The following is a 14655-nucleotide window of genomic DNA, read 5'->3' on the forward strand; positions in this document are numbered from 1 at the left end:
CAAAGAATTGATGTTCCAGCATTGTGTAACTGACGTTTTAGATTAAGATTATGAATCTTTATATGGGGAGCTGAGCACTGTACTCGACACAAAGAGGGCCTTACCACGAAAAGGTTTGAGAACCACTGCTGTAGAAAACCTCTCCCCACTCCAAACCCTCACAATAATGATCCCTTAAATCAGAGGGATAAAACAGGTGGATAACAAGAATGCACATTTATACTTAAAATTTCTGTTTTGATCTATGTGTGTGCTTGTAGAGCTTAAACGCAACTGAAAGCGAGAGACTGCAGGTACAGATTCAGGCGTATCTTGATAACATGTTTGATATTGGAGCAATGTTAGAGGACGCAGATGCCAAAAACACAATAATGGAACATCTGGAAGAGCTACAGGAAGAAAAACACACAAGTAAACGCATCCAAAATACACAAACACTATTATGTTACAATATATCAAACCTTCCTAAACCAGAGATTTTGAAACTAATATTAATGGGGGACTGAAGGCTTTGCTAGTCGAGAATATAGGCCGAACTGAAAACTTGGCACCTGGTTTGGACACAGTGAAAGAGTCAATGCATACTACTGACCGAGCAGAACGTGTGTGTTCATGACAGTTCATCTTCAGACTTCAGCAGTGTGAGAATGAAGCCGAGAAGAAGACGTCTGAACTTGAGAAACAACTCGTACAGAGCGCCAAAGAAGTGGAACTGCTGAAGGTAACGCTGCTTTTTGAATCACATATAGTGCATGCATGCTTATATACTGTGTGTGCGTTTCCTAACCTGTGTGTGTGTGCGTTTAGGAAAGTCTGAAGGAGGCGTGTGCTCAGGTCTCCCAGCTGCAGCAGAGAGAGAAAGAAAGAGAGAGAGACATTGAGAAAGACAGACAGAACTCTGCCAAAGCTTTGACGGAGCTGGAGAGGATAGCTCAGGTTCTGGAGGACAGAGGTCTGATCCTGCATGGAAAGATCAGACTCCGGCTCTCTGGATGTTCAAATCATAGCTGCCACTAACACTGATGGTAAGACCCTAAATATTTATATATTGTCAAATGGACTCATTAGAAAAAGTAAATAATGGTAATTTTTCTTCCTTGAACAATATGAAGTACAGTAGTCTGCTCTCTTTTCATTTGTAGATAAGACTTCTACAGAAAACTCAAAGACCTCACCTGTGAAAGAATCACAGCCTCAGGTTCAAGCTCCGCCCCCAGCCCCTCCACCTCCAGTCTTCAATGCTCCTCCTCCGCCCTCCTCCTCCTCCACCCCCTATGAGTTTAGCTCCGCCCCCGTCACCTTTACCTGTAAGGGCGGGCTACAATAGTGACAGGTGAGAGCAATTATGTACAGTAAATTATGCTCTAATAAATGGCTACTAATTGATGTACATTTATCTGCTGCACGTTTTTCCTGTGTGTGTGTGTTTAGGTGTTAAAGGCAAGAAGCCGATCCACACTAAGTATCGTTTGCCTCTGCTAAACTGGCAGGCTTTAATGCCAGAACAGGTGGCTGGACCGTCTTCACAGAACTGGATGATGAAAGTGTTCTTGGGGTGAGATCTGTGTGTTTGTGTATGTGTGTAACTGGGGTACCTGAATGTGGGCGGGGCATAGCCACCTGGATCTTGTCTTTTTTATTGGTCAGTTAGCAAAACCTGTAGAAGCAACCTAAAGTAGTAACCTACATATTTTATATGAATATAATCTCATATTATATAAGGATAATTAGAAATGAAAACGATTAACTGCAAAAACAGAAATGAAAATAAATATATAAAGACGGCAAACAACAAACATTATGTGGCCCAAACTTAACTTCCAGTTTGACCTCCTCATAGAATCAATAACCGTCAAGTAGTTTTCACTTAATTTAATACAATTAATATAATATTAAATATTAAGCTAAACGAATATAAATGAAATATAAAATAAATTAATTAAATAAAATAAATTATATTATAACACAGACCGGAAGTGCTTCCCATGAAACAATCTAGCCTAGCAATACATAAAATAAACAATAAAATAACAAGCGCACAAAATTGTTCCACATATTAAACTAAAGACAAAACTAAGGAAAATAAATAAAAAGCTAATTCAAAATATGAATAAAACAACAATAAAACTAAAAACAACCTGACTCGTTACAAACATTAATGCATAGTGAATCAATTTGTGTGTCCAAACTTTTGATGTCAAACTCTTGGGTGAGAGAACTTCCATTTGTATATATAGTGTCAGTCCTATGAATTATTAGTTTTAAATGATTACAGTTTTTAATATGTGGTAAAACAAAAAATCTACTGGGATTCAAATAGTTTTGGCTTTCTGAGTCTCAGTGCGCCCTCTAGTGGACAACACGTTTGCATCCCTACTGCAGTGATACTTTGGTTATAAAATGTGTGCAGGTCTTTCGCTGTGTCACTGCCATTCATGTGTTTGACATCTGCTGTCTGTGCAGGAGCTTAACATGGATGTTTTTGAGGAGATGTTTAAGACCAAAGCTCAATCTGCTCCTGTTGATGTCGGAACTCTGAAGATAAAAGTGACTCACAAAGCATCAAGTAAAATCTCCCTACTGGACCCCCAACAGGGCCAAAAATCTGGCTATCACACTGCGCAGAGGAGGCATGAGCGGAGCACAGATCTGTGATGCCATAGAAACGTGGCGTCAAAAATCCCTCTCCTTCCAAAACATGCTTATATAAACCTGATCCTCTCTCTCTCTCTCTCTCTCTCTCTCTCTCCTCTCTCTCTCTCTGCAGGTGTAATCTTGATTTGCTAAACTCAGATTTTCTGGAGCAGTTGGAGCGTTTCATCCCATCTGATTATGAGCTGAAGATGATTCAGAATTTTGAACGCGAGGGACGGGTCCCCGGCGGAGCTGTCGGAGGAAGACAGATTCATGGTGGCATTCGGTAAAATCCCACGTCTCTCGCAGAGAATCAGCACAATGACATTCATGGGCAGTTTCAGCGAGAGCATCCAGCTTCTACAGCCGGTGAGTATGTGCAGTACACATCCCCATCAGATACAATAACGTTCGGAAATCAAACTCAGACTTTTCTCTTTTGTTTTGTTCTTCACATTTTTCACAGCAATTAAACGCAATTCTCACTGCATCCATGTCCATCAAATCCTCCAGCAAACTGAAGAAGATTCTAGAGGTAAAGAAATCATATATTCCAGAAGTCTGTGACTTGACTTACATTTCAGTTAATACTGACAAAAACAAAACATCTTTTCTCTAGATCATTCTTGCGTTTGGGAATTACATGAACAGTGAGAAAAGAGGCTCAGCATATGGATTTCGACTCCAAAGTCTTGACCTGGTATTTGATTTTGATAATGCATTAGATCACGGACGAATGCTATTTAGTGAAGTATAAATAATAATAATAAATAAGTGCTGGTGATATAGTTTCAGATCTCATGTGCTATTATTAAATGATGTTTACAGAAATGTCCGTCTCACATTTCTGCAGCTTTTGGAGATGAAATCCACAGATCGAAAACAGACGCTTCTGCACTTCATCGTCAGCATCATACAAGAGAAATATCCACAGCTGCAGAACTTTCACACTGAGATACACTTTCTGGACAAAGCGGCACTCGGTGAGTAAACCTCACCTGTCCTTCCCTAAACAAGATTTGGGATATGCTTTAGATCCGCTGACAAAAGAATAAAGCACACTCAAGTAGACTAACCCGAGTGGTTCTCTCAGTGTCCCTGGACAGCATCATTGCAGACGTGCGCTTGCTTGAGAAGGGAATGGAGATGGTACATAAGGAGTTCCAACAACACAAAGACAGCGTTGTTCTCACAGACTTTCTGTCCAAAAACGGAAGTCTTCTGGACAGCGTGCTCAAAGACAGCAAAACAGCTCAGGTGCAACACTTCTTTCTGAACACGCTGCATTTCAAATGAAAATGAATTAGATGTCACATGCTTTAGTGAACACAGGTTCACCAGCATTACTGATGTCCGTCCGTCTCTGTGCAGGAGGTGTATCACTCAGCTGTGGAGTATTTTGGGGAGAATGCCAAAGCCACGCCCCCTTCTGCGTTCTTTCCTATTTTTGTGAGGTTCATCAAAGCCTATAAGGTAATATCATAACAGCATACATGAACCTTTTGTATTACTAAAAAGAGACTAAAATACAATTTCCAATGAATAAAACTAGAGTGAATGTCATCAGTTTTCGTCGACCAAAACTAGACAAAAATAGTATATAGTACAGTTTAGTAGTACAGATAATTCTGACTAAAATAAGACTAAAATGCTCAGACTTTAGTGGACTGAAACTTGACTAGACTAAAAAGAGTATGAACTAAAACTAAAAAACACTAAAATGACAGCTTGACACAAAGACTAGAGTAAAACTAAAATATATCACTATATAAGAACATTATTCTCTCATTATTTGGTGAATGTGTATAAATATTTAGAAAGAACATTTATATAACTTACTTAACAGGAATTTCTATTAAACACATATTTTTGTAAACTGATTGTAAATGAGTGTAATCCAAGCATGCAAATTGTGACGTGTTGATGTCTAGATTCTTTAATCACTTGTTAGCAGCAAATGTGCAAATCCTGCAAATAAACTAAATAAATAATAAACGGTGTATAACTGTCACCTTTTCTCTCTCTCTCTCCGTGTTCCGGTAGCTGGCCGAACAAGAAAACATGCACCGGAGGAAGCATTTCTCTGAGAATGAGGACAGCGCAGACTTCGCCAACTCTGAGCCTCCCATGATGATGTCTGCGACTCATAAGGTAAAGAACCAGAACATGAAAAGACGGGAGATCAAATGGCAACAGTTCATGGAAACGGTCTGTTCGTGTGAGCAGGTGCCCATGTTGCCGCGGTTACCGCAGATGGATCTGATCGCGGAGCTGAAACGCAGGCAGGTGTCGCCTCTCGTTCGAGAGGGCAAAGATGGAGCAATCGAAGACATCATCACAGGTTAGTCTGGGGTCAAAGGTCAAATGGCTGCTTCTGCATGCTACCCACCCAAAACAGCGTGAGATGAGGATTCGTGTGCCAAATCACAATAGATTAAATACAAAAGTGTGAAAGCGTACATGTGTGTACAGACAAATTAAATATTTAAAGCATGAACTTAAATAATGAAAAATCGACAAATTCAGATAGATGCTTAAGATGACATGTTCTGTCAGAGCAAACATCATCTGACTTAGTGCTCAAAGGAATTTTAGAGCATCTCAGGACTGGCGTACTATCTTACATACTTAAAAAATAAGTCGTTTAAGTGTAGAATGCAGCTAATTCCACACTTTAAATAGACTTGACATCATATTTATCAATCAAATATATGATTAATAATATTGTGTTTCCTTCTTGCCTCTCAACGCTCATTTCCTGTTACACACTTTCTTGAATGTTGGTACATCTTTTGATATTTGGGGGGCTTAAGTGTGGATTCAGATTTGCTTATATATACATACATGCTCTTATAAAGACTGGATGTGTTTTTGTGCTTCTCAGCTCTGCATGCGGTGCCGTTTGTGGCGCATTCAGGGAAACGTTCTTCTCGTCTGCTCTGTGATTCTGCTTTCAGCGAAGCCACTTCTGTATAACTGTCTGTTTTTCTGTGGCTGAAGGTATCTTTCCTCTGTCTTCTCCATCTCTCCAGGCATCTCTATCTGTTTGCTCTGCTATCTGTTTAACCTTCTAAAACTTGCTGCAACTTGTCTTGGCCCCTAAACTCTGATAGTGGGGTCCTTCCAGTTTTTAATAGGTTCTTTGCGGCCTGTTAATGATGTCTTGAGTATTGTAAACCTTCTTTGAGAGTTGCTGACTTTGTGTGTGTGTAGATTTGAGGAACCAGCCGTATATCCGAGCGGACGGAGGCAGACGAAGCGCCAAATGGAAAGCAGCTCAGCAACTTCAAGTGTCCTCAGATATCTCCCTGTAACACACACACGTCTGAAAGAACTCCATGATGAACAGGGAAGCCAAAAAAAACTGTTTACAAGAAATATTTAAACTTCCATATTTAATATGAACTTTAAATTAAGTTGTATAAAGAATCAATTCAAGATTCATTCTATATGTATCCCATTAAGAATATAAATTTCACCCCAAAATTACAAAGAACATATTTTGAATGAATTAAAATGGAACTTCGAACCACAATTAAGCAAATACAACCATGTTCAAATAATGATAAAATTTCTGTCTTGTGTTTCTTTTCATTTTGGGGTGAAGCATGACCCGAGATTGTTTTATAAACTTCATAATTTTCTACCACATCTTTGCTCCTTACTTTAAATAGCAGTGGCTTATCAGTGTATATTGTATTTTTCATACAAATCCATTACTATATCTTTCTACATACATATGACATAATAAAGATTTTATACTGGATGACTGGCACATATCAAAAAAATGTCACGCTGGACAACAAACCAGTCTTATGGGTCAATTTTTACATAACCTGAAAGATGAATAAATAAGATTTCTGATTATGTCTGAGGTGTTAGAATAGGACAATATCTGGCTGAGATACAAGCGTTAACAACTCTGGAATCTGAGAGTGCAAAAAATCTAAATATTGAGAAAATTGCCTTTGAAGTTGATAATCAGATGCACTGTGGCAGAACATCCACTCACAGAAATAAAGTTTTGATATATTTCAGGTAGGAAATTTACAAAATATCTTCATGGAACATGATCTTTACTTAATATCCTGATGATTTCTGGCATAAAAGCAAAATAGATAATTTTGAACCACACAATGTATTTTTGTCTTTTACTAAGAATGTTCCCGTGCTACTTAACAATGGTTTTGTGATCCAGGGTCACAAATCACAAATAAAACTCTTGAAATGAATATAACTGGAGGAATAATGTGGAAGTCATATGTAGAAGATACTCACTTTAATAGTCACAAAACACCACAAGGACATTCAAAACCAACAGTCTCTTGTACATACAGAACCAGACAAGGTTTTATCAACATGATTACAACTTCTGCATTATAACATTTCCATAGAGATATATTTCTATTGGTCGACATTGCATTCACACTTGTATCGTTATGGTTTGATCACAAGAATTTGTCAACAGATAAATGGATATATACATTTTATCTGTTGCATTAATGAAAAGTGTTTTTTTGTTGAATCTACTGGCCGGCGCCAAAGAGGTTTGGAATGGTTGAATGGTTTGTTATAGATTAAAGACAACAGTGAAAAGGATCTGATCTACTTACATAGAACTCTATTTCTTAAAAAAAGTTTCTCTTTTTAAATACAGAAAGCCACCTATCTTACACACTTTAACAAAACGTACAGAGAGAAGATTCTGCATGCGCACTTCAAGATCTCTGCATGCAGTTCAGAAGTCTCGTGACATAGTTCAAATAAAAAAGATTACAAAAAATACCTTAAATGAACATATCCATGATACAGTTTATATACAGGTACACAGATACACTGTTGCTTTGTACATATAGCAGTATGTTAACACAGCTCATGGTGCTCAGAGAGTTTGGGTTTCTTTTCCATATCAAGTCACAAAGAAAAAATGAGGTATGTACCGGGCTTCTGATGGACACCATCACTAAAGCATCAACCTCTTTTTTCATAATAATATACAGGTTTACATACAACATCTTTTGCTTAAAGTGAGGAAGGACGATGGCAGTGGAGCCGTTGTATACCATATAAACCCTTTGCGTTCATTATGAGAGGTTTGGTTCAGCATCATCTGCTTTTTCATGTTCAGTTCAGTGACACAAAGTGCTTCACACGTATGTTTGCATGTATGATGAAATGCGCTGTAAAATGGAGTAAATTCACAGTCACACTTCTGATTGCACTGGGGAAACACGGATCTTTTGATGCATATAGATTCCCGAGCATCGTTTGGACATGAATTTGGATAAGGCATGTACCCCACGTGAATTTAGTCACACTATTCTAACACATTCTCTTTCTTTTGCTTATAAAAATACAAAAGCTAATCTTGAATAAAAATCTAGTTTATACTTGATTTTGAATTTCTTATCAATTGAGAGTTTCACTCGTCACGTATAGTACGATTACTGTTTTTAGTTGTGCTACGACTCTAGAATTGCAGAACATCTAGACAATTATTTCTACGCAATTAGCAATTCAAACGTGGGTCTAAAACTCATTTCAGCATTATTGTACCATTTGACGTTTCTTGCCTAGTGTAGAGAACAGAACCGTAACCTTAGATTCGTACCTTTGTCAAAGCTCTTCTGTAATGTCAGATACATTGTGCTTTAGTCGTGGACAATCCATGTGGGATTTGGGGGTTCTCCTTGATTCCCAGGGTCATCGTTGCCAATTAGTGTACGTGCACCTTGAACAGGGTCAAATGTCGGGTTAAAAGGGGCATGTAGGGACACTGAGGATGGCAGAACTCAAGGCTGATGGTCAACATGCCAACAACATTTACAGGACAATTTGAGGTAGAAAGGTAAAGTGGATGGTTATACATAAACAAACGTCTTCTTGTGTTAGAATAAAGAGGTCACCATGTCTGTTTTTTATTCTTATATCCTAAACAACCTTAAATTCCCATTGTTTCAGATATTTCATGCAACCCAGATTAAAATATTTTGAAGGGAAGAGTGTTACGTCTCTCTTACTGTAAGAGTTTACGAGAGACTGATGTCGGCCATATTTATGGTGCTCTAGTGTATGTACTGTAGATAACTTCAGCGTGAGGTCAGGAGAGGGTCGACTGAGGATCAGATACAAGCAAGTTAGGACAGGTCGGTGGATAAAAGAGAGAAAAACAAAGATAAAATCAATACTTGCAATGAAATCTTTCTGTTGAGCTGATTGAATGTTTCAACTAATGCTCCTGAATACATTAAGCAACGCATAGATTAAGAGGGAACTGTATTTTTTTACTTTGGTGGTTTTGATTTACCTGTAATAGTCACAAGAAGGCAGTGTTTCTTAATATTTTACTTACAGTAGTTACATGTATGATGTTTAGTGTCACGCAAAAATGATATCAAGATCAAAAAGTTGTGTGATTTAAATAAAGTCAAATAACGGGAATAAATCAGGATTTTTTTCTAATTAAAAATACGAGATGTTGCAACAATGAAACCAAATATGACATATTGCCACGACTTCATTCTCGTAACTTTGACTTTTCTCAAAACATATAACTTTAATTCTGCAAAGTACATTTATTATAAACATTATGTATGTAAAAGTATGTTTTTTTATGTATTAGCTTCGTGACACTTAAACGCGGTCGTGGCCTAGAGACAAAAAAGGGGACATATACTGCATGTCCAGATTATTCATTTAACATCAAAGTAGAATAGAGATGACCTTTTCTTGCTATTAACACTGTGACTGAGTACAGGTTGATGTGGACAAGTTTGATCTAAAGTTGACCTGTGAAGGGCACGACATTAAAGAGCCAATAAAAGCACGCGTCACACTCGGTAGCCCCGCCCACAGTGAAACCTCGCTGACTGAACTGAATCAGTATATTGGATATGAATAGGCTGTTTTTGTACTGCAGCATTTTCACGTTCAACAAATAACTTGTCATATCGCATTATAAGGACACAAAGTGGCATCTGTTGTGTAACAGCGTTTCATTAACCAGCTCTATTAGCAGCATTTCTGTTTTTCACCTCATTATGAATCGTTTATCTTCTCTTGACAGTCAGGATTAGTTTCTCCCTGATAAAGTCATTATTTGCAGATGAAGTTTTGAATCAAGAAGTCAAGAACAGCGATGAGAACGACAGGCTGAATCATTTTTCCAGCCGGCTGCTTCTTACAGTGTTCAGGGCCGAGAGCTTCTCTACAAGCGGGATTTAGTTCACCTTATTAAACATCAACAGCGACGTCCTGGGAAACCCTCAAGATACAAACAAAATGACACATCCACTCACTATTCACATGCTCCTTGGCACTCGGGGGCCAACAAACAATTTGACCTTTTAAGAAGAAATAATCCCTTCAAACGGAATCTTTACGGAGCCGCTGCTCGATGCGCCAAACTGTCCCGATGACATATTCATGCCACAGACCTCCCATTAAGCCCGAGCAGACTGGTCCGTCAGACACTACGGCATGCCAAATTATCCACATCTTTGCCTGGGAACAAAGCCGGGGTGGTTCGACACGGACTGATGACGGGGAAACCTGTTGTCTCCTGTTGTGGTTCAGACCGTAGACTCATTGCACTAGAAAACAAAACTGATCCGCTGTCGACTCTGATCAAGACAACTGTCTGGAGGTGCGCAATCCATGTACGAAAAAAGAAAGGGTTGTAGTGTAAAACATGCAATGTGTTGGAGTACAAAAACAAAGATAAAAGTCCCTGTTTCCTGTGGCCTCAACAAATTGCTCTCTGGTTTAAAGGGGTCACATGACACGGCTAAAAGTAATATTATTGTTGTATTATTGTTAAAAACGTGTATACTCCACATACCGTGCATGTTTTTATCTCCTCTTTGCTCCGCCTCTCTGAAAAGCGAGGTGTGCTCTGATTGGCCAGTTATCCGGTGCGTTGTGATTGGTGGAATACTGAAAGCGTGTGACGGGCATATAACGCCTCTGACTATATTTGGAACATCAGGTTCCTCTTCAATTGTACTGACAGGTACACCACCTTACTTGCGTTTACATTTGGGTGGTCTTAGTCAAATCAGACCACCAACTGATGTAGATTTGTGGGAGTGGTTTCAGGCAGGTCAGGGTGAGCGTTTGCTTTTAGATAGAATCTTTTGTTCACACACTTTCATTTTTTGCCATTTTACTTGTCTAATACAGAAACACACCAAAGACAAAGAAAAACACGGATTCGCGCCATATGACCCCTTTAACACTAGTATTAAAGTGTTCAGTGAATCTATAGATTTCTTTATTCCTAAAAATACCTAAATTTCTATTATATGTCATATTCCAATCTATAGGAATATATTTCAAAGTCTTTGAAATATTTTTGTAGTAGGATACTGTACACATCATTTGTATGCATGGATTACTATGCACACCGCATTGACATTACATCCTATAAACGGATACAACGTGTGGTGAATAAATCACAAGCTTGTGAGACTAAAGAATGTTCGAATATTTTTTACAGAAATGCATTAAAATGCAAAAGGATGGTTGGCGTCAACAGCCTACAGTGGGTTTAGTTTCCCTCACCGCCCGGAATCTGATGAGACGCTAAAGTGCAGAATGACGACAGAATCCTTTATCCACTTTGGAAAAAGCGAGGACCTGTATGTTTTGAACTCTTATATCTTCTCAATGTCAAACATTGCCGTGACTTCATGTGGACCTTAAAAATTGTGTCAGGATTCAGGATTCACATACTCGCCTCTTGTGGTTGCCACGGTGATTGTCCATTAAATTCTTTCAGTCTGTGTGATGGGTAACTCTGACAACAATACACGGACTGCAATCTACCCAGACCGCATGATGATTGATTGATGGATGAAACTCCTTACAACATCTCTCGTTCTGTTTAGTTCCTTCAGTTTTAAAAAAAAATGTCTAAAAGGCGAAAACGAAACCCTCATTTACTAAACCTCATTCTGTTTAAAACGAACCCAAACACACATCATTTCAGTAATAGGTATTCCTGAATCCGTGTGAGAAACAAACTGAAAGTGGTCAACATCCACAGCTCAAAAATCCTTTCATAAATCTCATTTTGTGTTCAAAGTGAATGCCACACAGTAAGGCTCAGTATATATCTGAATTGGTATCTTGCACACAATGTGCTTTTTTCTTATTCATTTTCACAGTGAAACAACAGAAAGACGGCTAACTCAGAAGCTTACGGCTAGTTAATAGCCTACAGCTTCACCCTGCAGGAGGGAGAGAGACACCAGATGAAGGAAAGAGAGAGAGAGAATCAGAGCAACCTGTAGACGAGGCATGAATCCACTCTCTGTCTTGTCTCTTTCAACCTTTCTTTCCACCCAAATGTTCCTTCTCTCTTCACTTTCATTTGGGATACATTAGGGGAACGCTGACTTTGCGAGCCGTCTGGCCTGATGAGACTGTACAACACTGTACATTGTTTCCTCTTCTTGTTCAGTCGCTTGTGTGCATTATTCAGTGGAAATTTCCTCCTCACAGCTGAAGGTTTTACTTTCTCTGCCATCAGTGTCACCAGATGAGTTTCTAAAATAATATTTTCATGTTAGTTAAAAAGTATACGCCATTGGTCAAGCAAACAGGATCCACTCTTCTCACTGTGAAGAAATTACAAACCTGAACCATTTCATATCATTAATATACAGCCGCAGAAAAAATGAAGAGACTAATTCAAAATTATCCTTTTGTCTGCATTTACTGTTTAAAATTATATTTTTTTCCCAAAATCCAAATGAAAATATTCTATTTTGTTTGAATTTATTTACAGAAAATTAAAAAATATGAAATGTTTATGTTGAAATAAATATGTTGAACATATCATCACTGTCCTTTCGAAACCTCAGATGTCCAAATTCACAGTTTTTCTGGACACTGTACCTTCTCTATGCTTGTATACTGTGTTGTTAACATTGACAAGCACTTTTTGATTCTTGTTATTGGTCAGATATTTGCAAAACCCAGTGACAAATATAAAGGGTGACGAATAATAATGATTTATGGCAAGAAATAAAAATCACGAGATATGGAGATACAAGGTTTCAGAAGGACAGCAGAGATATATTCAATAGAAGTATATGTAGAATGCAGAAATGCATAACTGAAGTGATCTCTTATCGTTTCTGTGGCTGTATGTATCTATCTATTTCTCCATGTTTTTTTCTCAGGTCAGTCCCTGAGGTTTAGCAGCACTGAGCAGGATTCAACGTTCATATCTAACTTCATATCTAACCAATTCCTTCTGGTGTCTGACCGAATGTTGCAACGCCTTGAAACAGTAATGCCAACGTCAGTTTCTAGATCACATATGACACATCGTCTGCACCTGATCTGTCATACACACAGAGAATAGCAGAGGTTTTCTTGCTAACACTTTACTTAAAGCATTTACTGTATGTGTGATGCTTTATAAAAGTCATTTTAATGTATTAATTATGCCTTGCAATGCACCTTACAATGCTTTATAATGTCTCATTAATAATTGTAACTACAGTTAATACATAACAAAACTTTTCAATTCTTTCTTACACTTTTAATTTGGTTAAAATTATTTACAACAACATTTAATGCATTACAACACACATTATGAACAATTATAATGCATCATACCCTTTAATAACCCTTTATAATGCGTTAAACATAAAGGCTTTAAGTAAAGTATTACTGATTTCTTACCCGGTCTTTGACTGCTCATCAAAATCTGATTCAGAATGGTTCAAGTGTGGTATAAGACCTCACATCACCTATAATAAACAACATGCCAACTCATCATCTGGGACACACACATATCCCAGACGCACACAAGTCAAACGGAACCCTATTTACTTTCTTAAATACAAATTACTTCAAATAAAAATTGATGTTCTTATTCATAATATTCTATCAAAAATTCAACAACTTGCTCTGCTTCTTAAATAACTTTCCTTTTCTGTTGACGTTATCTGGACTGAGTGTGGTTCTGATGATGTGAATGAATTGAATGAATAGTTTTTAGATGTGTATTAACAAGGATTGCATTGGGGTCTGTCTCCAGTCTGGTGTGAACACTCATTTGTCACAACATACGTGTTTTTCAAGATGTATCAAATCAAGTCACGCCGTACATTTCTCAGTGAATATCCTGTTTAAATTAAATATAAGGACATTAAAAGTCCACCCAGTTTAGGGAGATCTTTCTCCTGCGGTCAGATCATGTGCCAAACAATGAAAGAAATTTGACTGAAGTCATTTGGCTAAACCAGTGGTTTCCTGGCACTGCGATAAACTACATTGCGCTGTAGTCCTGGAAGAATATCTCGTGTTGAACGAAAGAGGAAAATATTACATCTGTAATTGAAATGAGTGAATGTACGAGTCCAATAAGACTTGTGCCTGCACAGAGGAAATCTGTGCAGAAAGTCTCTGAAGTCAACACAGCGTAGATCAGACGTGGGAACACCGGTCAGGAGAGCAGGGGAGGTTTCTGTTAGAAGTGAAATACCTGCTGCTGACCCTGCTGAAGTTTAGGAAACTCTTCCTGTTGTTTCCGGGTCTGACGCTCCAGGCTGCTCTGCTGGAGATGACGCAGACGGGCCACGGAGGACGGCTGAACCAGTTTAACTGAGCCCGGAGGAGTTCCTACAGACTGAGGAACGAGAGAACAACATCAATACATAACACCAGATTCAATCTCGGGAAAGTGACCGCCTTTAATTTGATGTGGATTCATTTGAAGGCAGCGTGTGTACTTTGTAATGTGAAGTGTGGAATCAATAAACGTTCTATTAAAATTGAGTTAGTTAAAGGGACCATTCACCCAAAAATAAACATTGTCATTACTTGTTCATTACATTTACATTTATGCATTTGGCAGATGCTTTTACACAAAGCGACTTACATTGAATTATACTATACATTTGTTTCTGACTATGTGCAATCCTGAGATCAAACCCCATGACCTTAGCGTTGCTTGCGCCACGCTCTTACCACTGAGCTACAGAAAAGCCTGTTCACCTTCATGTC

General features: G+C 38.3%; 1 protein-coding gene and 1 pseudogene across 2 annotated transcripts in view; one reads left to right on the plus strand and one right to left on the minus strand.

The window, feature by feature from the left end:
• The window catches only part of LOC130412832 (formin-like protein 1), an 8797-nt pseudogene extending 2397 nt beyond the window's left edge, over positions 1-6400 (plus strand).
• A 1464-nt stretch (positions 6401-7864) lies between these two features.
• Positions 7865-14655, minus strand: part of LOC130413349 (SRC kinase signaling inhibitor 1-like) — a 45697-nt gene continuing 38906 nt past the window's right edge. The window contains exons 20-21 of one of the 2 annotated variants that reach the window (XM_056738465.1): positions 14135-14278; positions 7865-12183 (exon numbers count right to left, since the gene is read on the minus strand). In XM_056738465.1, coding sequence (XP_056594443.1) covers positions 12169-12183; positions 14135-14278 — 159 coding nt within the window. In that variant the 3' untranslated portion in view covers positions 7865-12168. Of the gene's footprint in view, positions 14279-14655 lie in introns of both variants that reach the window. The other variant, XM_056738466.1, reaches the window with a different exon arrangement.

This window comes from Triplophysa dalaica, chromosome 23, assembly GCF_015846415.1.
Source record: "Triplophysa dalaica isolate WHDGS20190420 chromosome 23, ASM1584641v1, whole genome shotgun sequence".
NCBI classification, from domain to species: domain Eukaryota; kingdom Metazoa; phylum Chordata; class Actinopteri; order Cypriniformes; family Nemacheilidae; genus Triplophysa; species Triplophysa dalaica.